General features: G+C 45.0%; 1 protein-coding gene across 1 annotated transcript; it reads right to left on the reverse strand.

The window, feature by feature from the left end:
* Positions 1–523: 523 nt before the first annotated feature.
* On the reverse strand, positions 524–11,607 carry LOC110368081. Its single transcript, XM_036145720.1, has 4 exons — positions 11,410–11,607; positions 7,984–8,148; positions 2,507–7,903; positions 524–1,032 (listed from the first exon to the last, which is right to left on the reverse strand). Exons 1-3 carry the CDS (start codon positions 11,431–11,433, stop codon positions 2,555–2,557), a joined length of 5,538 nt encoding a protein of 1,845 aa, XP_036001613.1. The 5' UTR covers positions 11,434–11,607; the 3' UTR covers positions 524–1,032; positions 2,507–2,554.
* Positions 11,608–22,331: the final 10,724 nt, after the last annotated feature.

The following is a 22,331-nucleotide window of genomic DNA, read 5'->3' on the forward strand; positions in this document are numbered from 1 at the left end:
ACTGGTACCTCCAGCACCGCAAAAACAGACCTTAAAATAAGTAAAATGTTCTTAAAATGTGGGTTTTTGTCCTTGATTTGAGCAGGTAAATTATATCATCTGCCAATGGAATGAGTATTTTGACTCCTAAAATAAGATAATTAGACATCCTGCACTTGAAATGAGACGATGGAGATGAGTTGTTCTTATTTTAAGTGCAAAAATCTTATTCCATTGGCAGATAATCTTATTTACCTGCTCAAATCAAGGACAGATGCACTAATTTTAAGAAAATTGTACTTATTTTTAGTTCAGTTTTTGCAGTGAGAACAAAGGAGACACTGCTGAGGACAATGACGTCCAGATGTTGGACAGAGAGAGCAGATGTTAGAGAGAAGCCATCTTGGTCCAAAGAGCAAAGCCATCAGTGAACAGAGGAGGAGGATGGAGCTTCAGCTCCTCAGAGTTTACAGCTCGGTCCTCCATCACGTTCCAGAGAGATTACATCAGCATCTCATCCTGGTTCAGGAGACCAAGTCCTCCACTCACACCAAGCAGCAGCTTCTAACCACCAGGACAGTGATGGTGGCTCACTGGTTCTGACCTGGACTGGTTCTGGGAGGACGGACCTCCATGTGCTCAGAAACAGCAGCGCTCCACCTGCAGGTAGATCAGAGCCTCCAGAACTGATAAAGACACCTGGACAGGTGAGGAAACGTCTTCAGGAAGAACTGAGAGAAAGTCCTGCTGCCTCTGATTTAAGCCTGTTTGCTGTGAAAATATTAAATGTTATAATATACACAAGTATACCTTTTAAAAAGTATCTAAAATGCATAAAAGCACAAAGTAGAACCCAATAAATAAAATGCAGTGATGTAAAAATATGAAGTTTTTCACTGAGACACAAACTGTGACTGAGCAGAAGAACACGAGCCTTTAAGCTCTCAGCGTTAAAAAAAGCAACTTTAGGTTTTTAATTAGCCTTAAATTAACCGATGAGCTGCTTCCTGGCAGCACATCAGGACGTTTCTCCTCTTCTGAGATCAGAAAGTACAGGACTGTCTCAGAAAATTAGAATATTGTGATAAAGTTCTTTATTTTCTGTAATGCAATTAAAAAACATGAAATGTCATACATTCTGGATTCATTACAAATAAACTGAAATATCGCAAGCCTTTTACTGTTTTAATATCGCTGATTATGGCGTACAGATGAAGAAAACTCAAAAATCCTATCTCAAAATATTAGAATATTTCCTCAGACCAAGTAAAAAAAAAAAAATTATAACAGCAAAACAAAATCAAACATTTGAAAATGTCCATTAATGCACTCAGTACTTGGTTGCACAGATTAGTGCATGAATGCGGCGTGGCATGGAGGCAATCAGCCTGTGGCATTGCTGAGGTGTTATGGATGCCCAGGATGCTTCAATAGCGGCCTTTAGCTCATTTGCATTGTTGGCTCTGGTGTCTTTCAGCTTCTTCTTCACAATAGCCCACAAATTCTCTATGGGGTTCAGGTCAGGGGAATTGGCAGGCCAATCAAGGACAGTAATGCCATGGTCAGTACACCAGTTACTGCGAGAATCTGATGTCGTCTCTTAACCACTACCATACTTGTGATTTAGTTTACTGAACCAAGCTGAGTGTTTTTCAAGGCTCAGGAAACCCTGCAGTGTTTCCAGTTAATTAGACGATTCAAGTGATTAGTTGAATAGCCTACACTGCAAAAACAGAACTAAAAATAAGTTAAATGTTCTTAAAATTAGTGTATTTGTCCTTGATTTGAGCAGGTAAATAAGATTATTTGCCAATGGAATAAGATTTATGCACTTAAAATAGGAACAACTCATCTCCATCATCTTATTTCAAGTGCAGGATGTCTAATTATCTTATTTTAGGGGCCAATATACTCATTGCATTGGCAAATAATCTTATTTACCAGCTCAAATCAAGGACAAATACACTAATTTTAAGAACATTTAACTTATTTTTAGATGCGTTTTTGCAGTGTACTAGTATACTTTTTCACGATATTCTAATATTTTGAGATAGGATATTCGAGTTTTCTTCAGCTGTACGCCATAATCAGCAATATTAAAACAATAAAAGGCTTGCGATATTTCAGTTGATTTGTAATGAATCCAGAATGTATGACATTTCATGTTTTTTAATTGCATTACAGAAAATAAAGAACTTTATCACAACATTCTAATTTTCTGAGACAGTCCTGCACTGCAAAAACAGAACTAGAAATAAGTAAAATGTTCTTAAAATCTGTGTATTTGTCCTTGATTTGAGCAGGTAAATAAGATGATCTGCCAATGGAATAAGATTTTTGCACTTAAAATAGGAACAACTCATCTCAATCATCTTATTTCAAGTGCAGGATGTCTAATTATCTTATTTTAGGGGTCAAAATACTCATTCCATTGGCAGATAATCTTATTTACCTGCTCAAATCAAGGATAAATACACTAATTTTAAGAACATTTTACTTATTTTTAGATCCGTTTTTGCAGTGTGTATAAGTTCTGGATGTCCTCTGACCGCTGGCAGGAGCCGGTTCCGGTCCGTCACACCCCGCGGGCGTGGTTCCTGTAATGCTCGTGCAGAGTGGTGACGTCTGCGAAGCGTTCTGTGCAGATCACGCAGCGGTGCGCGCAGCTTCCCCGGCGCGGCGTGGCTTCGCCCTCAGAGTCGCTGCTGTCGCTCAGACGCCTCTCAGGGACCAGAGATCTGACCAGGAGCTGGAGCTGAAGCTCAGCCGAGGCCGGCTTCCTGCCAGGAGACGCCTCCGTTTCCTCCGGCGTGTCCGAAGCGACGGCGGGCGGCTGGGAGGAGACGTCGGGGAGGACGTACAGGCGGTCCGGGTCAGGATACCTGAACAGGTCCTTCCTGCTGCTCACCTGTAGCCGCCGTCTGGCCCAGGATGGAGGGACGGGGACCCTCTGGGTGCTGGGGATGAAGGACAGGATGCTCTCCGGAGGACTGTCCGGCTTTCTCCCTGCGACGAAGTGGCAGACCTGGTGCGCCTGCAGCAGGTCTGCGCTGGAGAAGCTGGCGGAGCATTTCCTGCAGGGGTACGGGAACAGGAAGGGCTCGTCCACGGGCGCGGGCTGCGGCGCGCTCGGGCGTCTCCGATGCGCCTCTAGGTGCTCCTTTAAGGCGGAGCGGCAGGAAAAGGAGCGGCTGCACGGCAGGCAGACGTGGGAGCGCGCTCCTCTGTGGAGCAGCTTGTGTTTCCGCAGATTCCTGGGAGTGGAGAAGAGTTTCCCGCAGGCGCTGCATTTCAGGCTGTGGGGCGGCGTGCGGCAGCAGGAGGAGACGTGGGACCTCAGCTGAGCCTCCTCTGAGGAGGTGCCGGGACAGGACGGACAGGACGGACAGGCGGACGGCGTCTGGGCCGCGTGTTCCCGCAGGTGATCCGTGTACGCGCCCAGGAAGCGAAACTCCAGCTCACAGCGGCGGCAGCGGAAAGCTGGGCTGGGCCGCCGGCGTCTGCTCCAGCGGGGGAACGCTCCTCCAAAGCGTCCGCCCCAGGACGCCCCGCCCAGTCTGAGGCGCTCAGGGCCAACCGGGGAGACCTGGGCGCACGGCGAGTCCGGCGCAGAGTTCGGAGCCGGGTCGGCATCGAGGTCAAAGTCTTCAGTTACAGACGGGCTTGAGGCGCCCGATGCGGCTGGAGGAACAACCTCCATCACGTGGCATTCTTGTTCGGGGAACGCTGAGATGTTCTCTTCTGCTTCTGGACCTGAACTCTGCGGGTCTTTCCCCCCTGAGGCTCCCCTCACCGTCCAGATGTCCTCCAGGGAACCTCCACACGCCTCCTCCTCGCCGCTGGCGGTGCAGCAAGCCGAGCAGTGCCGCGTCGCCCCCGCCGCGCCGCTGTAGTCCTGCCTGCATGCGTCACAGCGGTGAGCTCGCCCGGAGGCGTGGGACTGCAGGTGCAGGACGTAGTGGCACCAGTGCCGATGGAGCTGCTTGCAGATCGGACATTTAAACCACAGCGGGGTGGCGACCGCTGCGCCGCCCTCCTGGGACAGCAGGAATCCAGGGATGTCGCTCGGGTGTCGGGACGTTGTCCTGCAGCCGGGGGGCTTCCTGCGGTGAATCCGTCGGTGCTTCTCAAACGTCACCTTCCTGGTGAAGTCCTTGGAGCAAAGCGGACACCTGAAGGTTTCCCCCCGGCTGGCAGAGGAGCGGGACTGTCTGTCCCTGCCCGGTTCTGCCTGCAGGCTCTCCACCTCAGTAAGGTGGACCTTCAGGTGACGGAGGAGTTGGCTTTTGTCCTCGAACGTCTCCTGGCAGCAGGGGCAGTGGGCAGCCGGAGGTCTGCGGTGGAGCTTTGAATGCAGCTTGAGCTGGGCGAGCCTGGAGAAGCTCTTGGCGCAGGCGGCGCATCGGTACGGTTTCACGCCCGTGTGAAGACGTTTGTGGAGCGTCAACGCCGAGATGTGACGGAAGGAGCGCAAACAGAAGGAGCACCGCGGCTTTTTCTCCTCCTTCTTCTTCTTCTGGGGAAGTTCATGCCCGGACGGAGCAGGCGCCTGATTTTCCTGATTTCCAACTTGGACGTTGAAGGTTTCGTGGCAGGAGCTGGAGAATGAGCGGAGGATCGGAGCTTTCTTGGCTCTTTTGTTGCCGGTCCAGTGCGTCTTACTCCTCCGCCGTCGTTTCCGTGCCGTCTTCCTGGGAGCAGCGGATGAAACCCATTCCTGAAACCATTTCTGGCTCCCAGGCTCCTTCCTGATGTCCTCCATGTCCACGAAGCAGGACGTGCTGTCCTCCATCTTGATTGTAAAAGCGTGCGTCGTCATAGTGCGCCCGATGCTGAAAGCTTTGCGTGTTTTTCCTTCCTCAGGAGCTCCTGCACCGCGTTCTTGTGACGAATCGTTGGACTCCAGGCCTTCACGTCCTGCTGAGTCCGTCTTACACGTTCCTCTCCTTTCTCGTCGCCTTTTTGTGGCCCTAACCTTGGAGAAAACTTCATCTTTGCCATCGGAGGCTACTCCCTCCATCCGGAGCAGGTTCATCCCTCCTCGGCTTTCTGGACCTGCTCCGGGTTTAACTCCTGATTCTGCCGTGCTGCTTTGGTCCTGAAATGAGGACATCGACTCGGATGTCTCCCTCTCAGGCTCCTCATCAGCTCCGGTACTCATAAAACAGGATTCTGCTTCTTCCTTCTTTATTGTGAAAACGTTTCTCTTTCTTCCACGCCTCACGTTTGACACCTTCGGGGCAGCTACGCCCCAAACCTGCGGACGTTCCGGGTCGGATTCCAGGACTTTAGGTCCTGCCGTTATGTTTCTCTTCAGCGTCCGCCTCCTCCTCCGTCCCGGTTTCCTTCTGGAGGTCCCCGCCTTGGCCTCGGCTCCCAGGAAATCCTCGTTAGGATGCGGCGTTGCTTCGATCTGCAGCAGATCTCCGGTCGGACCTCCTGAATCCTCCGTGCCGTTGCTACCCGGGAACGCCGCTCCGTCTTCCTCCTCTCCTGTGAGAACATTTCTGCAGGTGAAGTCTGAGGCTCTCCTGTCCTCAGGAGCTCCTGCGTCTCCTTCATGTGGACGATTCTCACCAGACTCCAGGATTTTGGGTTCTGAGTTTGTCTTTAAAATCCGCCTCCTTTTTGGTCCTCTTCTTCTTTTTATGGACGTTGGGTCTTCGGTCTGCGTCGTCGTTCTTCGTCCTCGTCTTCCCACCTGTGATCCTGAGCTTTCTGAAGCCACTTGACCTCCTGAGGTTGTTCCAGCTTCTGGTTTCTGGCCTTTTCTCTTCCTCCTCCTCTTCGTCGTTTCTTGCTGTCGGTCCGGAGCTAAAGTGGAAGCAGGAGGATCTCCTTCATCAAACTGCGACGCCGGTTCTTGCTTCATTTTTACCTTTTGTCGTTTCACAGGAGACACACTTTTCTTCCGACCTCTCTTTTTCTTGACTTCTGTCCCGTTTTCAGACGTCGGCTGCTGCTCGTCTGCACCGTCCAGACTAACTTCTGCCATCCTGTTACTTCCCTTAGAGCTAGCTCTCCTTCTGGAGCCTTTTAGGTATCTAATCAACCATTCCTCGGCTGCTGAGCTGGTTTTGTTCCCCATGGTGCAGGATCTCCTGGTTTTCCTGTATTTCAAGTCTTCGCCCGACTTGTTCGGATCTGGATTTTCCGTCTTTCTGCTCCCGCTTTTTTCCGATGATCCGCAGACCGGCGACAGGAGAATCTCCAGATTTCCTCCTGCTCCATCACCGGCTGATCCTGCGGCGGTCATCCCGGCACCGTGTGAAGCGTCATCGTCTTCTGTGTCTTTCCTTTTCCGGGGTTTCCTCTTGGACTGGTTATCAGGGGAAGATTTTGCCGACTTTATGTCCATCGGAGGAGAATCCGTCTGTTTTACTGGAGAATCCCAGGCTGGTTCGGTCTTAATGAAGAAGTTTAAAGTTTGCTCCGTTGTTTTTTTCCTCCGCCCTCGACCTTTGGGCTTTTTCCAGCTCTGGATCGTCTCTTCGTCTCCTTTCTGACTGGATGTGTCGCACATCAGACTCCAGTCTTTGGTCTCCTCTTTAACACGGAAACCTTTGGTGCGTTTTCCTCTCGGAGCCGCTCTCTTTAGTCGCACGTCGGGTTTCCTTCCAGACTCATCCTGGATGATTGACGTTTCAGCAGACGGATCCAAAATGGACGCCGTGCGTGGAGGTTTTCTTGCTTTCGGTCCGCGTCTTGCTGGTTTTCTGTGGCCGGATTTGGGAAGCACGTGCGGCGGTAAAAGCTTTTCTTCCACGCTGGTTTGGTTTTGCTGCTGCAGAGGATCGCCTCCTGTTGGGAGCTGCTCGGCTGCAGGATTTCTGGCCTTCCCTGGTTTCTCCGTCATCTCCTGGGGAAGACTTTGCTGTGCGGAGCCTGGACTTCCGCTCTGGGAGGACATGAACTCGGACAAACCTGCGTCTGACGGAGCGGCGGCCTCAGCGGCAGGCTGGAGATCCTGTTTCCTCCTCCGTTTTCCTCCAGGTGAAACTGACAGACTCTCTGTTTCGCTCGGTTCGGCCATCTTCCTGATCCTCTTTTTCCGACCGGGTTTCTTCTTGATCCTGAGCTCAGACTCTTTGCCCGCTGTCGGGTCCATCGGTGCTCCTTCCTCTTTGTTCTCAAGAGTAAAACATCCCAGGAATCCTCCAGAGTTCTCCTCTGGAGGGTCTTTCTTCCTCCCACCAGCGTTAGCTTTAGCTGCCTTTCTCCTGCGTTTAACGCCTGCTTTTGCTCCTTGTTTTCGGCTCTCGGGGGGGATCCAGCTTTCTTCTCTGACGGACTCTGAGCCGGTTTCTCTGGACTCCTTCTGTTCGTCTGGCGCTGGATCGGATGTTTGGGTACGAATCTGGGAGGATTCCAGGTTTGCGGGCTCAGCTTCACTCGGACCGGCGGCAGGAGCCGGTTTCCTGCTCCTGGATGTAAAAAGCTCTTCCTTCAGGTTTGTCTGCTCTTCCAGGCTTAAGCTCTGGTCCTCCCTGCGGTCCCAGCCTTTGGCGATCACTAACAGCTGGGCCATCTTCATGAGGGTCTTCTTCTTGTGCTTCCTGCCGGGTCTGTGTTTCTGCTGCTGCAGCAGCTGATGGAGGACTGAGTGGTAGATTCTCCTCTCGCTGTGCCCTCCTGGTCCTGCTGGCGCTCGTCCTTCAGCGTCTGTTTGGTCGTTCGGAGGCAGAAGCTCATCTCTTTTCTGCGCAGGATGGAAATCCGTCCGGTGTTTGCAGGGAGGAGATTCTCCTCCAGGATGATCCAGGAGATCTGGATCTCCACAGCTCGAGTTTGGAGCTTCAGGACATAAAGAGTCTCCTTCTGATGGAGCGAGGGGTTCATCAGGGGGGGAAACCCGGTCTGGGCTAATGATGCTGCCGTCCTTCAGATCCGACCCCTCAGCCCTTTGATCCGCGGCGTTTGCAGCCTGAAAACAGGATCAAGAGGTTTAAAGTTTATTCTGAAATTAATTTAATCATGTGAACTCTCTGAACTGCATGGACTCACCTCTGGTTCTGGGATTTTCTGAGCAGAACCTGGAGCTGCCTGCAGGATCTGGCTGGCCGTCACTTTCCGTTTCCTCCCAGGACGTTTCTTCCTCCTCTGAGGCAAACTGGACACTAGTTCTGCAGAACCGTCACTTCTTCCCTCCATGATTCTCAGATTATCTTCCTAAAAATACAAAAATAAATCACAGAAAAATGGAAACTTGTAGTCTGAGAACTTCTGTTTTCGTCTAAACTCGTGTTTTCGTCGCTCAGGAGAACTCCAGGTATTGGTTTCATGGACAACTTGAGAGATGAACGTTTCTTTGGAACTGGACCCACGTGTTTGTTAACAGGACGCCGTCTTTGCTATTTATGTTTTAATGATGTATTAATTATTTATATGTATTGTGACAAAGCTGAACAAGAGAATAAAATGAGCTGCATGTTCCATTCGTCTGTCTTCAGCTGATTCCTTTTAGTTTCTGGTTATATACTCCTTTAAAGGAATCTCCAATTAACATTTTTCTCCAAATGTTTTGAATGAATGCAATTATCTAGTTCATTTTCCATTGCTTTTTAATTTTACATGAAGTGTTTCACTTGAAAAACAAGCAGAAAAGGGGTTAACAGGTCAGGATTTATGGAGAGGACTGAAGTTGAGAAAGAGAATCTGTGGAAGGAGCTAAAGATTAGGGTGATGGTTAGGAGGCCCTCCGGCGTCAAAGACTTTGAGCTCATGAAAATCTCAGAGGAAACATGAAGGGCTGCTCAGCTATTTGAGTTATGCAATCATCTTTTTCCATTAATAATTGAGAACGGCATGAATCATTTTCTGACATGCATTTTATAATTAAATGTACATTAAAGTGGACATATATCACGCAAAGTCCACTTTTTTAGCCCTGAAATACTTTTTTTCGTGTACTGTAGAAGCTGAACGTAGTCTCTCCAGGAGCTGCGTAGATTTCTTTATATTCTGTCTGGGTCATATGTTTTAATATGTTCAATTTTCTCTGTTCTATGTCACGTTTTTTTTTTTTTCACAGTATTTGCTGCTGAACAAGGTCTAGGACGTCAGCTAACCCATTTCGTGAATCCGGCATTTTTTATTTCTCAGAGGAATTTTGTAGTCCAAGCTGAAGCTACAAGTGGACCAGTGAAATTGTTCAGATGTTGGATGAATTAACACACTTTTCATCGCTCCGTCCCCAGCAGACTACAAAAATGGCCGAACAGGGTGGAGGGGAACGCTGTGTGACCTGGAGGGGGCGGAGTCTGAAGGGCCTTGTTTAGATTTAAAGAGACGGCACCAAAACGAGACGCTGTCAGACGCAGCTCAGACCAGGGCAAAAAGGGGGGACATGGGGGTAAATTAATGAGGAATTCAGACAAAAACATCACAGAAAAAAACATCACAGAAAAAAATATAAATAATAAGTCTGCTGTGCTTGTAAACCCTCCTTTTACATTGTTTTAGATTTTATGTTAAGCACAAATTCCCACACAGAAAATTATATAAATTTTGCAATAAGACCTAGAAATTTTTTCGAAAAAAGATAAAAAAAAATCAGTTTTCTGAAAATCAACTATTTATGTTTGAATTCTGACATTTTCACACAATTTAGACTTTTCTAAAGGATACTTAATGAGCAGATTATGCACATGATCACCACTGATGGGCTCAGAGGTCATAACAATCTGTATAATAATTAGACAGGAGTGTCCAAACCTTTCCCCGTGTGGGTCAAATCAAAAGTACTTCAGAGGCAAAAATCATATCAAAAATTAAATAACCCAAAAAACGATATTGTGATTTTTTTTACCAGCTCCATTAGTCAGATTTTCTGCAGGAAAAGGACGTTTGAATCATTGTAGATCCAAAACGTATTAACAGATTTCCGTCCAGTTTGCAAATTCTGTTATAATAATAATAATAATTATAATAATAATAATAATAATTTATTTCAGCAATGTCATGTTTTATATATTCAAGAGAGGGAAAACGTTAATATAATCCCACTACTTGTCCATTTATCCTAACAGCACCTACACAGTCTTAAATATTGATATGCATATAAATACAGTGTAACACACACATATTTAGTACATATCTGCTAATATAGTATCTATTGCAATGCAATAATTAAGCTTGCTGTATTCAGCCCATTTTAATAAACTAATTAAAAGCAGATTTTGGTGCACTAAAGTCTGCAAATTAACGTAAGAACTGAAGTTAATAAAGACAATTACTCTGTGTTGCACCAAACATTTTCAATTCTAAGGATTTAACTTATAATAATTGTTCCCCAATCAAAAACAAAAACCAACCATCGGCGCTGGGGGCCAAATCAGTGTGGGGGGTGGGGGTTTCACGCACTGGATCGGGGACATTCTAAAACGCTTAACGTGAAAAACGCTTAACGTGAAAAAGCTTAACGTGGCTTAAGGTAGGAAAACAAGGAGGAATCATCACCAAATTTCGCATGGCCATATCTTGTCATGAAGACTTAAGCCTGTCAAAAGGAATAAACCGAAATCCAACGATTATAGAAGATATCTCACATTAACGTTTTCTTCTTCATTGGTGCCTATGGCGAGAAAAAGGCTTAACGTGGTTTAATGTACCTAATCAATGATCAATGATCACCAAATTTCTCTTTCATATTGTGTTCGATATTTTTATAGTTTTATGTGCTTATGAAGAACAATATGAGAGAGAAATTTGGTGATCACCGAACGTTGTTTAGGTACATTAAACCACATCAAGTTTTTTCATATAGCCAGCCTCTATGCCTATTAAATACTTAATGTCATATAACGTCCATAATAATTGTACTTTGGTTTTGATTTTTGATAGTTTCATGTGCTTAACAACATATGAGAGAAATTTAGTGATCACTGAGCGTTGTTTAGGTGCATTGAATTGCGTTAAGCTTTTTCCTTTGCCTCAATGAGGCAGAAACGCTTAATGTTAGATAACGTCCATAATAATTGGACTTTGGGTTTGACATTTTGACAGTTTTATGTGCTTATTAGGAGCAATATGAAAGAGAAATTTGGTGATTATTGATCGTTGATTAGGTACATTAAACCACGTTAAGCCTTTTTCTCGCCATAGGCGCCAATGAAGAAGAAAACGTTAATGTGAGATATCTTCTATAATCGTTGGATTTCGGTTTATTTATTTTTTGACAGGCTTAAGTCTTCATGACAAGATATGGCCATGCGAAATTTGGTGATGATTCCTCGTTGTTTTTCTACCTTAAGCCACGTTAAGCTTTTTCACGTTAAGCGTTTTAGAACGTCCCCTGGATCGCCCCCTGCAGCCGAACCACAGATAAACCCTGCACACTGGTCACAGACATTCATGGAGGATTCTGGGGCGACCCAAACCAATCAGAACCGATCCGGACCGTGCTAACCCGGCTTTCCTGCTCCCTCTCACCTCACATCGACTGATTATCCTCATTTATTGTTCCAGCGGTGGATAAAGCAGCGACCGCATCCCTGCGTGTCCGTGGGTCTGCAGAGAGATTTCCTGCAGGAGGAGCTACAGACGGGTTGCCAGGTCCTGAGGGAGAAACCAGCAACCGGTCCCGACGGGGGCTCCTGAAAGAAGCTGGATTGATCCAGAACCAGTACCCGGTTCTCCATAAGCTCCCTTCAAGCAGAAGAACGTTCCCAGGATCCTGAAGAAGAGTTCTTCAGATGTTTCCTGAGGGTGGAGGATAAAATCTGACTTTATGGAGGGAAGATTTGGTGTTTAAAAGCTGAGAGAGTTCATGGAAAGATTATATAAACAGGATTCACGGATAAAATCAGTCCAGTAACATGACAGAGAGGAAATTGAATATAAACTGGGTTTACATTATTATCCTAACTATGGGAATGTTATATTACGCAGCTATGGATCAGTGAATACTTCTATTGTTTTTCACTGTTTGGTCACTTTCAAATCCATGCAGTCTATGTCTGCTTGTTTTATTTAACATTTATTTTATGATTTAGTATTAACATGTCATGTAAAGTCACCCAGCTCCAGCTCCAGCACTGTGGTGTTGATTTAAAAAAACAATAATGTGAATCAAATAACTTTTTAGAAACAAAACGTTACTAAATAAAATATATCAGAGCTCTGATTACCCCGTATGTTCCTAACAGAGCACTTCGCTCTCAGACTGCAGGTCTGCTGGTGGTTCCTAGAGTCTCTAAAAGTAAAATGGGAGGCAGATCCTTTAGCTATCAGGCTCCTCTCCTGTGGAACCAACTCCCAGTTTTGGTCCGTGAGGCAGACACCCCGTCTACTTTTAAGACTAATCTTAAAACTTTCCTTTGTGACAAAGCTTCTAGTCAGAGTGGCTCATGTTACCCTGAGCTACCTCTATAGTTATGCTGCTATAGGCTTAGGCTGCTGGAGGACATCAGGGTCTATTTCCTTCTCATACAGAAATGATACAATAAAATTAAATAAATGGAAGCAGAAAATACAGAAAATTAATTCTGAAACAAAAAGGCAATGATTAAGAATTATTGTATATTAAAATGAGATCTAGGCTACTTGATAATTTATAGGATAAGACCAAATATCTGTATTATTAGTAAAATGTTTATTTAATTGTTTTTATTTCGATCCTCTCAGTATAAAATGTTAAAGGTCAACAGCCATTTTTCTGTAAAATGTGACTCTTGCAGCATTTAATGAACCTTCCAGTATTATAAGCCGTCAGCTCTCAGCCTAACGTGTGCAGGACGAGCTCAGATTTGGCCTTCAGATAAATGTTAACACCTCTCAGCTGTGTGTAGTAAAAGGGAAGAGAGCACCAACAACAGGTTTGTGTTTGTTAAAGCATTAAATCTGCAGACCTGGCAACCAGAGCAGGCATCCAGGGCTCCTCCTCCTCCTGAGTTAGACTGAATCAAGAACAAACAGCTGACCCAAAACAACAGAAACAAACCATCATGTGACCTGATCCATGCATTAACCTGAGGAACATCAGTGATTTACATATTCATAAAAGATCAGGTGTTTGAATGTTTCACGTGTGACTGTGTGAGAACCAAACAGGCAGATTAGAAAGCTTCTATAAATATTGTGCTTTATTTAAAATACAGCAGCACAGGAGAACAGGACCAGAAGAGCCTGCTGGACCGGATCTCCTCCAGGGACCAGTGAAGGTGGAGCATCTGGACATCTGCTGGTCACTCTGTGCAACATCTTCAAGCAAAGTTTTATTTTGTTATGGAAACCAAAACCTCCATAGAAATGTTGCCTTGGAGCAAGTAGGTTCTGGGTTCAAATCCCAGCCTCTTTCTGCACGGAGCTTCCATGTTCTCCCTGTGCATGTCTGCGTTCTCTCCTGGTACTCCAGCTTCCTCCCTGAGTCCAAAAAGCTCTTAGGAATGAGAATGTGCCTGGTTGTTTGTCCGGTGCATGAATATGCGACAACAGACGATGGATGGAAAAGATTTAAATGTTTTAGACACTAGCAGATTGTTTACAGTGTTTGATGGTGAGAAGATGTCTGCTAATTGTGAACTAAACAAATAAAAACATAACATTTAAGACCAGACTGTTACTGTTATAATTTATTTCTGTCCAGCATTGCTTCAGACCAATAAAAACTTTTTAAAAACAGAAATAATGGAAAGTATGTTTAATACCTGCTTAGAGGTTGTTATTTTCAAGAGGGAGTCAGAGTGCATTCTAGTTTTTTAGAAAATTAGAATGCATAGTGCACCATGCACTATGGCTGTTTAGATTAAAGCCTTTTAGATAAATTACTCTAATTTATTTATTTTTATTGTAGGTTCTGTTTTATTCCTTCACCATCCTGAACACCAGGTGGCAGCACCGAGCTGAAAGAAAATTGTCTGCAGCATAGACATAAACGCAGACTCCTCATTGGCCGCAGGTTTGTACGTCAACGTCACCGCCATATTGTTTGTGGCAGAGAGTAGTGAACGTATGTTTAAAGTATTCAGATAGAAAGATATACATGGAGCTTATATTTACTTGTAAAAAACGTATAGTGATTAATTCATAGAGACTGGCAGCCAGACTGGCTTTTGACCGATGTGCATATATAGATTTTGAAGTATTCTAAATAAATAGGTGTGTTTATAAGTATATGTCCAGATTATAGATGTGTGTGTGTGTATATATGTATATGTATATATATATATATATATAGATAGATAGATAGATAGATAGATAGATAGATAGATAGACAAAGAGATAAAATAACTAATATTAGATATGAGATGAAGTCATAGGAGAATAAAGTAAAAAAAGACAAGATTGGTAATATTATGAGAATAGGGTGTTTTCACTGACGTCACTGGCCAACTTCCGGTCCGCCATATTGGGTGGCACACTTCCTTATCTCTAGTTGTCTTACATGTATTATCGTATCGCGAATGGATAAGTACGCCAGCACGCTAGAGCGACCAGATAAGGACGTATATCTGAGGAAATGTTCCGTGATCGACCATATGGACCCGTATGCCCTCCACGGTGCCTTGTTTAGCCGTAATCCAGATGATTGGCCAAATGTAGAGCACGGCGACATAGTGCATTACCTGGTGTTCGGTGAAAACCCTCTGCACACTCTTGAGGAAATGAGAGCTTACAAGGGGGAACATTTCCAGAATAGTCACAGTTTGCAGAACTATCTTAGTCCTGGAGTAATAGGGCCAGGTTAGATTCTTATAATTATTTCTATTCTTTATAAAGTCAGGAGAATGAAGCTAAAGGGATACGAAAATAAACTCGTAATATTACAAAAATAAAAAATATTACTAATAGTATATTCTGAAATTAAAGTCCCTCTGATACTGTTTAAGTGACTGAGTCTAACAGCAGATTTGCCACATTCAACATGGCGGACGCTCTGACGCATCCCTAGCAGGCAGAACCCGCCGAACAATTAGGTCTATGGTCTGCAGGAGCTCAAACCACAAAGTAATGCTTCCTGTGGTGTTTTAAAGATAATTATATTTCCTGATCAGATTTCTGTCATTCTGACGATTTATAAAAATATAATCACCCCATCCTGGAGTCTATTTCTCTCTGTAAACAATAGATTAGGGACTCACTGAGGTTATTTTTAAATCAGCCACATCACAGTCTATATTTTTGTGGATTAGTAATTCCTGGGATCGTGCTTCTTTCAGATTTTAGTGTTTGTTTTATTTGTTAGTAGATTAAATTAGTTTCTGTTGGATCTGTTTCCTCCCGGTCTTCAGGCTCCCTCAGCTCGTCATCACCTTGACCCGTCGCTCGTTAGGAGTTGATTGCTGTCACCTGCCTCCTGCTCTCCTGTATTTAAGCCTCGTTGTTAGCCTCCGCTATGCTAACCTGTGCAGTTCCCTGGTCCAGGGGCTTAGTTATTAAACTTTGCATGGATTCCAGACTAATCAGGTTTATAAAAATCAATGCGTACTCACACCAGCACAGTTTTTCTTTATAGATCACAGCTGTACCGGAACGCCTGGTACCTGGTACCTGGTTCCGCCTCAGGTTCTCAAAGCACCTCATGAATGTTAATGTCTGTTAAAAAAGGGTCAGCAGATCGTTTTTTCATCATGGTGTCGTCGCGCCACGGAGAAAAGGAAAAGAAAGTAGGAGAAAAATTCAGAGAGAGGCTTTGATTAAATGTGAAAATGTGAGTGAGTGAAAGCCCAGTTGATACCAGATTAGAATAAACTGTTAAAAAGTTAACGAGTTAACGAGAAATATTAAAGTATTTCTGATTCTGAGGCCGTGCTTCGTGTTGATTGGCTCAACAGTTCAGATCCACGTCCAGAGGAAGGAGAGTTCCCCGATTATTAAACTAAAAGATTTAATTTATTCAAAAACTCTATTCACCCATCCATCCATCCATCCATCCATCCATCCATCCATCCATCCATCCATCCATCCATCATCCATTTTTCATCCATCCATTTGTTGATAATGTTGATAAACATCAGACTGTTACAATGAAATTTGAAAACGTCTATAATTATTAATTTATCACTAATGAAGTTTAGTCTTTTGTTTAGTCATACTTTGGTTAACAGCTTGTTGAGTCCAGGCAAATCTTTCTGAATTTAGCGGTGCAGAATCAATCATGTAGATTTGTTTTTTTTTTGTTTTTTTTACCCAGAGATTAATATTTTAATATGCTTTTAATTTAGAGACGGTCTGGTGGCCGGATCATCCCAGTCCGTCCTGACGGCGGTGAACTCTCTGACCTGTTTCAGACTCTGCTGGAGGATTTTAAATTGCTGCCATAAATTATTGTCTCAGGCCTGAAAAGGACGAACTAATGCGGTGTGAGTAATCCACGCTGAGCCAGTACAGCTGCGAAGGACCGCTTTCCAACTGGACGCCGTTCATTTCTGCAGATTTTCCTACACTTCAAACTCAATGCAGCGAGTAAACCCTGATATGAAGGCAGCTCGTAGGAAAAAACGTTTGCAATGACACAAAAGTTATGCTTTCAAACAATTTTTGTTGTTAAAGTACAAAGTAATCAGATGAGTTTATTAATAACTAAATCCCTATTTTCACTGTATTTATGCCCAGAATGATCAGCTATGTTTATGACAGTAGTTTCATCAGTACGGGTGAGATGGTGAAAGAGATTGACTGAAATTCAATCAGCAGAGGGATTGCTGCCAAAGAGGGGAAGATGTCCAAAGAAAAGCCTCACAGGGAGGAAACCGCTGCTGAGGATCATCAGGAACGTCCAGCTGAGACGTTTAGCTGCAGAGAGGAAGGTGCTGAAGATCTGTCACCACCGGTGCAGAGCTTGCTCATTACCGGTGGCAGCAGCAGGAGGTGAAGAAGGACAGACTGAGGCTCTACAGCAGGCGTGTCAGACTCATTTCTACACGTGGCCACTTTGGCATCATGAAGTCATTAAAAGGGCCGGTTGCTCCTGTTTAGATACTTTTGATTTCATAGATATATACAAAATTCACAGTAACATTAAAGTAGCACTTTAAGCTCAGTTTATACAGTCTGTCTGCAAAGAAAATTTGATATTGGGGTGAGTTACACTTTAAACTCATCATTCTGCATCACTTCTTCTCTTTTTGGACATTTCTGGGTTGTTTTTAATGTGTTGTGGGAAAAGCTGACAGGCTGACACGTCAGTGCTGTTACTACACAGTTAATAAAATCAACATTCGTCACAAGAGGCTCAGTTTTAGCCACTTTATATACTTTAAAATCATCTATTCCTCTACTTTATGACATGATATGCCTTTTTGGCTCCTGAGGGCCGGATAAAAATACCTTGACGGGCCGGATTGGGCCCGCGGGCCTTAAGTTTGACACGTGTGCTCTAGATGAAAAACCAGGTTGATTATGAGGCCTGGAGCAAAGCTTGTGTTTCTGAAGACTCATGGGTTCATCATGAGGAGAGAAGCTACCATGAGTCCCATTTCTGCTCTAGAACAGGATCAGAACGTCCTGCAAACGAAGCTCCTGATGATCTGAAGATCTTCATAATGACGGGTCACAAGGCTGCAGGGATGAAGAGGCTCAACGATCAGAACGTTAACGTTCAGGAAGTTCCTCCTGTCTCCACCTGGCTGAGAACATCTGGTCTGGTCCACAGGTTGACCTCCAGCAGGTCTGAGAGGATCTCAGAAGTTCTGAAGTTCTGGGTTTGTAGCAACACTGCGTCCATTTCTGGGTGTAACCAGGCAGGTTGAAGATGTTGGACGTTACGTTGCTCTTCTTCACTTTAACCGAATTTATCTCAGTAATTATAGTTTAACAACAGATCCGTCCAATAGAACATCGGTTCTGCTGGAAGACGTCTTCAGAACCTCAGATCTTCTTCTAATAATGTAAAGTCACGGTGGATGTGGATTCAGAGTCTGTGGAGTGGAGCTGTGAGATTTCTCTGCTGCTACTGAAGATGCAGGAGGACGTCTCTGAAAGCGGACCGGGCCGAGCCCTGCCGGTACCGCTGAAGCCGCATTCCCCTCACATTTGGCTCGTTTCATTTCCATCTGCAGCTTCTGGAGAGACGAGGCTATAATTTCAGAGGCTGCAAATACTTGACAGGAAATGCTTGTGGCGAGCCGAGGAAACGGCAGAGACGGCCGAGCTCCTGAGATCTTCTGTCCCTGAACGGCGAGCGGTCCTGGAGGAACGGCCCGGCGGGTTTCCACCTGCAGACGGGTTCTCAGCGCAAAGAACTGCTGAACTAAAGCTGCCAGGAAGAAATGTCGTTTTCTCAGATTTTCTCAGAGATCTCCACAACAACGAGCAGAAGCTGCAGCTCCGTGTCTGAGAGCCGCTGGACAACCGGAGGAATTAAGGCTCCTGGAGCCGCAGATAAAGACGCAGGCGGCCATTAAAGCAGAATTTATGTTTGGAGTCACCAGAACAACCAGAGGGAATCCAGGTGCGCTAAAGTCTTCATCTGGCCCCCGTTTCTCCACATTTGATCGAGTTCATGTTGATTTCCTCGGCTGAAAGGCCAAGATTCTTGTTCAGGTTCTCCCCCAGCAACAGCGAGTGGAAACTCTCTGCACCGTTAATCCTGCTCTGGCAGATCGGCCCCACCATGAAGGATTTAACGCCCGGCCACCTCTGGTGCCGGTGGAATAAAACTATTTAGAATTGCAGTTTGGGGCGGCCGCTCAAAATCAGCCCAAGGGCCACAAACGGCCCCCGGGCCGCATTTATGACACCCCCGGAGTCCTGGATCTGATAATCTGAGATAATCTGAGATAATCTGATCCCATCCTAACAGACACTGCAGGGGCGACATCAGTCCTGCTTCATCCATCCCAGAACCGGTCTGGATGTGTTCGGGACCTGCTGGGTCAGCCAACCGGGTCCAGTCCAGCTGTAGGTCAGAACCTCCTTCGTTAATCTGTTCCCTTCGTGCCGAGCATCGGCCCCCAGCATGATGCTGCCACCTCCCTGCTCGTTTGGGACGGTGCTGTTAAGCTCCGGACCCGGTTGGTTCTGATCCAGGAAACCAGACAACTCCAGGTGCTACTTGGACTTAAACAACGTATGAAGTTTCCTCCTGTTTCACTGCAAAAAGGGAACTAAAAATAAGTGTGAATAAGATATTTCTGGTACTTAAAATAGGAACAACTCATCTCCACCTTTTATTTTAAGTGCAGTTTATCTAATTATCTTATTTTAGGGGTAAAACACTCATTCTAGTGGCAAATACTAAATTAAAGAACAGCTTACTTATTTTTTGTTCCCTTTTTGCAGTATTGTGTTTGACTAACATCATATCTGTGATGATTAATTTATTAATTTCACATTTTTCCTTCTTTCTCTTCTCTGATCAATGAGATGTGGATCAGGCGTGGGCATGAAATGACGTGATTGGCCAGTTTGCTGTTTAAATATCGTACATATAGAGGTTCTGATTCTGTAAATTGTGCAGCTCTAGTTTTTTAAAACTTGACTCAGATGTTAAGTAAATCGACGCAGATGTCAGTTTAAAGCCAAAGGAAAACCAGAACAGTCATTTCTACTTAAACGGGTCTTTAACTTTTAATTTATGAGTCCGTTTGGATTCTGCGCTGGAAAATAAAGCAAATACCTGATGTTACATTTGTTTAAAACCAATTAAACAATTAAGGGGTGGCTGACGTGGTTTCTTTCATGCTCTGGCAGATCAGGCCTCATCATGAGGGATTTAACGGGTTCTGCTTTAACCAGATCCCTGCAGAACGTTCTGAACCAGTCCTCAGCCACTCTGCAGGTCTGGACTCACCTTCAGGCGATGTTTGTCCCGACGTGTCTTCACTCCACTCACGGACTGACCGGGTGTTCAGAGATGTTTGTCCAGAGGGCATAAATAACAGAACATAGCCGCCATCTCTGGTGGTGGAGGGCTAACGAGGTCGGGCTCGTTAAGCAGCGACAGAAGCTATGAGAACGTAGAACGGAGTCCTGAACAGGGAAATGAGCCCAAACACGGCACAAATCAAGGTGTTGCAATGGTCTAGTCAAAGCCCAGACCTCACATAGACCTTCAGAGTATCAGGAGTATCTAGGAGGAAATTCTACCAGCTGCTGGATCAGGAGATGGACGTCTTTCCCTAAAGCCGGGCGTACGCGGTACGATGTTTTGCCCTTTTTGGGTCGGTTCTTCAGTCGTTCCAGAACTTTCTGGATCAGGCTGAGTTTCAGCATCATGGTGCGTGGTGCAGCATCCAGGGCGTAACGAGGGGCCATCAGCCTCTCACCACCTCCTCCCCATCAGAGGAAAATCAAACATGTCTGACATCCAGTCCAGGGTTCCCACACCTTGGTGAAGATCAAATTCAAGGACCTTTCAAGGACTTTCCAGGACCAATTTCCTCAAATTCAAGGACCACACGTGGCGGCATTTACCTACTGTGACCGCTGAATAGGTTATCATATTTTAATACAATGCAAATTCAATAAAAGACTAAACGGCATAGAAGTTGTTGGGTCAGAAGCAATGCAAGAAAGTGGACTTAATTTATAGCCTACATTGATATTGATCATATTCATAGCCTACATTTATATCCACAGTACATGGCTATGCCATACTACATTACATATAAGATGTACATTAGCCTACCGTTTCATGGAATTTTATGGAAAAAAGTGCAGCATTGAGATGTTCAGAATTATATCAATTTGTTTCACTTACTTTCATCTTTGATTATAAGCTAGTTTTTGACTTTGACTCTGAAGAGTCGGTAAATATAGCGCCAAAGTCGCTGAGTTGGCAACACTGCGTGAATGTAACCTATTGGACGCATGTAGGCCTAAAATTTAGCCTACCAACTAACGAAGAAGAGCGAACGTACTTTTGCAAATTAAAAGTCTGCGGAATCAACATAATTTTAAAAGATTGTGTGGTAGTAAAATAATGACACGAGTCGTAATCCGTGTGAACTTTCAACCCCACAAAAAAATTCAAGGACTTTCAAGGACAAGGTGTTTTTTTTGGCTGTTTTCAAGAACTTTCAAGGGCCTTGAATTTATTTTTTCAGATTCACAAACTTTCAAGGATTTCAAGGACCCGTGGGAACCTTGCCAGTCGGCCCTCCTGAGGAGATGGAGAGCGCCTCCTGCTGGTGAAGCAGAGCTACGAGCCCATTTCCCCCAACCTCCACACTGAGCATGTGCAGACCAGGGAGTTCTTCTTCTTCTTCTTCTTCTTCTCAGAGGAAAACAGGAGAGAATCATGGTGGCGGTACGTGTGACATGGAGTCAAACTACGGAGGAGAAACTGGTAGAATTACCAAGGCAGCGTTTGGTTCTAGTGAGCCTCATGTTTAACAGAGAGCATCCACACTTCCTCCTTTTTCTTCTTCTACTGTTTACGTTTGGCTTCATGATAGACGAGTCTGAGTAGTGCCATCTCTCTGCGGCGCTGAGTCTGACGTTTTAGACCACATGTGTCAAACTCAAGGCCCGCGGGCCAAATCCGGCCCTTCAGAGCCAAGAAAGGCAGATCATGGCATAAAGTAGAGGCATAAATCCTTTTAAAGTGTATAAAGTGGCTAAAACTGGGCCTCCTGTAGCAAATGTGGATTTTTTATTTTTTTACTGTGTATTAACAGCATCCTGCCACTAGATGTTACTTTTCCTACAACACATTAAAACGCAGAAATGTCCAAAAAGAGAAGAAGTGATGCAGAATGATGAGTTTAAACTGTAACTCCCCCCCAATATCAACTTTTATGCAGATAAACTGTATAAACTGGGGCCTAAAGTGGTACTTTTATGTAACTGTGCATTGTTTTATATGTTTAAGGTAAATTAAATTAAATTTGTAACCGGCCCTTTTAATGATTTCATGATGCCAAAGTGGCCCAGTGTAGAAATGAGTCTGACGTTTTAGACGTACAGTGAGAACAGAGATGGAGAACTTTTAAACGCTGAGGGTTGAGCTGTAGCAGAATACGACTAAAAAACATCGTAGAGTTTACGGCCGGCTTTAGTTTTCCCACCCTGACGCCTTCGGCTTCTCCTCCGGATCTCTTTTTTCTGACCACAGCCCAGAGTTTCTAGCCTCGTGAGACCATCCTGATCTCGCGAGCGTTCAAGGTTTCACTCGCAGATCAGTCTGACTACTCTCCGTTAAAGAAAATTTGGAGCCGTTCACCAAACGAACGTCCAATCAGCGTTGGCTTTGAGGCGGGTTGAGGTGTGACGCAACGAGAAGCGCGACAGTTCAGTCTAAACAACATGGCGGCTTCAGCCGATGAAACTAGCGTTAGCGCGGCTATCGAGCAAGTTTTATCGGAATTACAGAGTATTTCTTTGCTGAGCTAACGAGCCTTTACCTGCAGCAGCAAGAGTAGCTTGGCTTGTGGTTGTGTTTTCGTCGTCGCTCGTAACAGAGCGACGAC

Source organism: Fundulus heteroclitus, chromosome 13 (assembly GCF_011125445.2).
Source record: "Fundulus heteroclitus isolate FHET01 chromosome 13, MU-UCD_Fhet_4.1, whole genome shotgun sequence".
Classification (NCBI taxonomy): Eukaryota; Metazoa; Chordata; class Actinopteri; order Cyprinodontiformes; family Fundulidae; genus Fundulus; species Fundulus heteroclitus.

Bases quoted from the DNA above. Each gene is read 5' to 3' on its own strand.
- LOC110368081 (XM_036145720.1), bottom strand. From the start codon at position 11,433: ATGAGGATAATCAGTCGATGTGAG. The intron at 8,149-11,409 runs GTGAGAGGGAGC...TTGTATTTTTAG, and splicing joins GGATAATCAGTCGATGTGAG to GAAGATAATCTGAGAATCAT. The intron at 7,904-7,983 runs GTGAGTCCATGC...TCCTGTTTTCAG, and splicing joins AGAAAATCCCAGAACCAGAG to GCTGCAAACGCCGCGGATCA.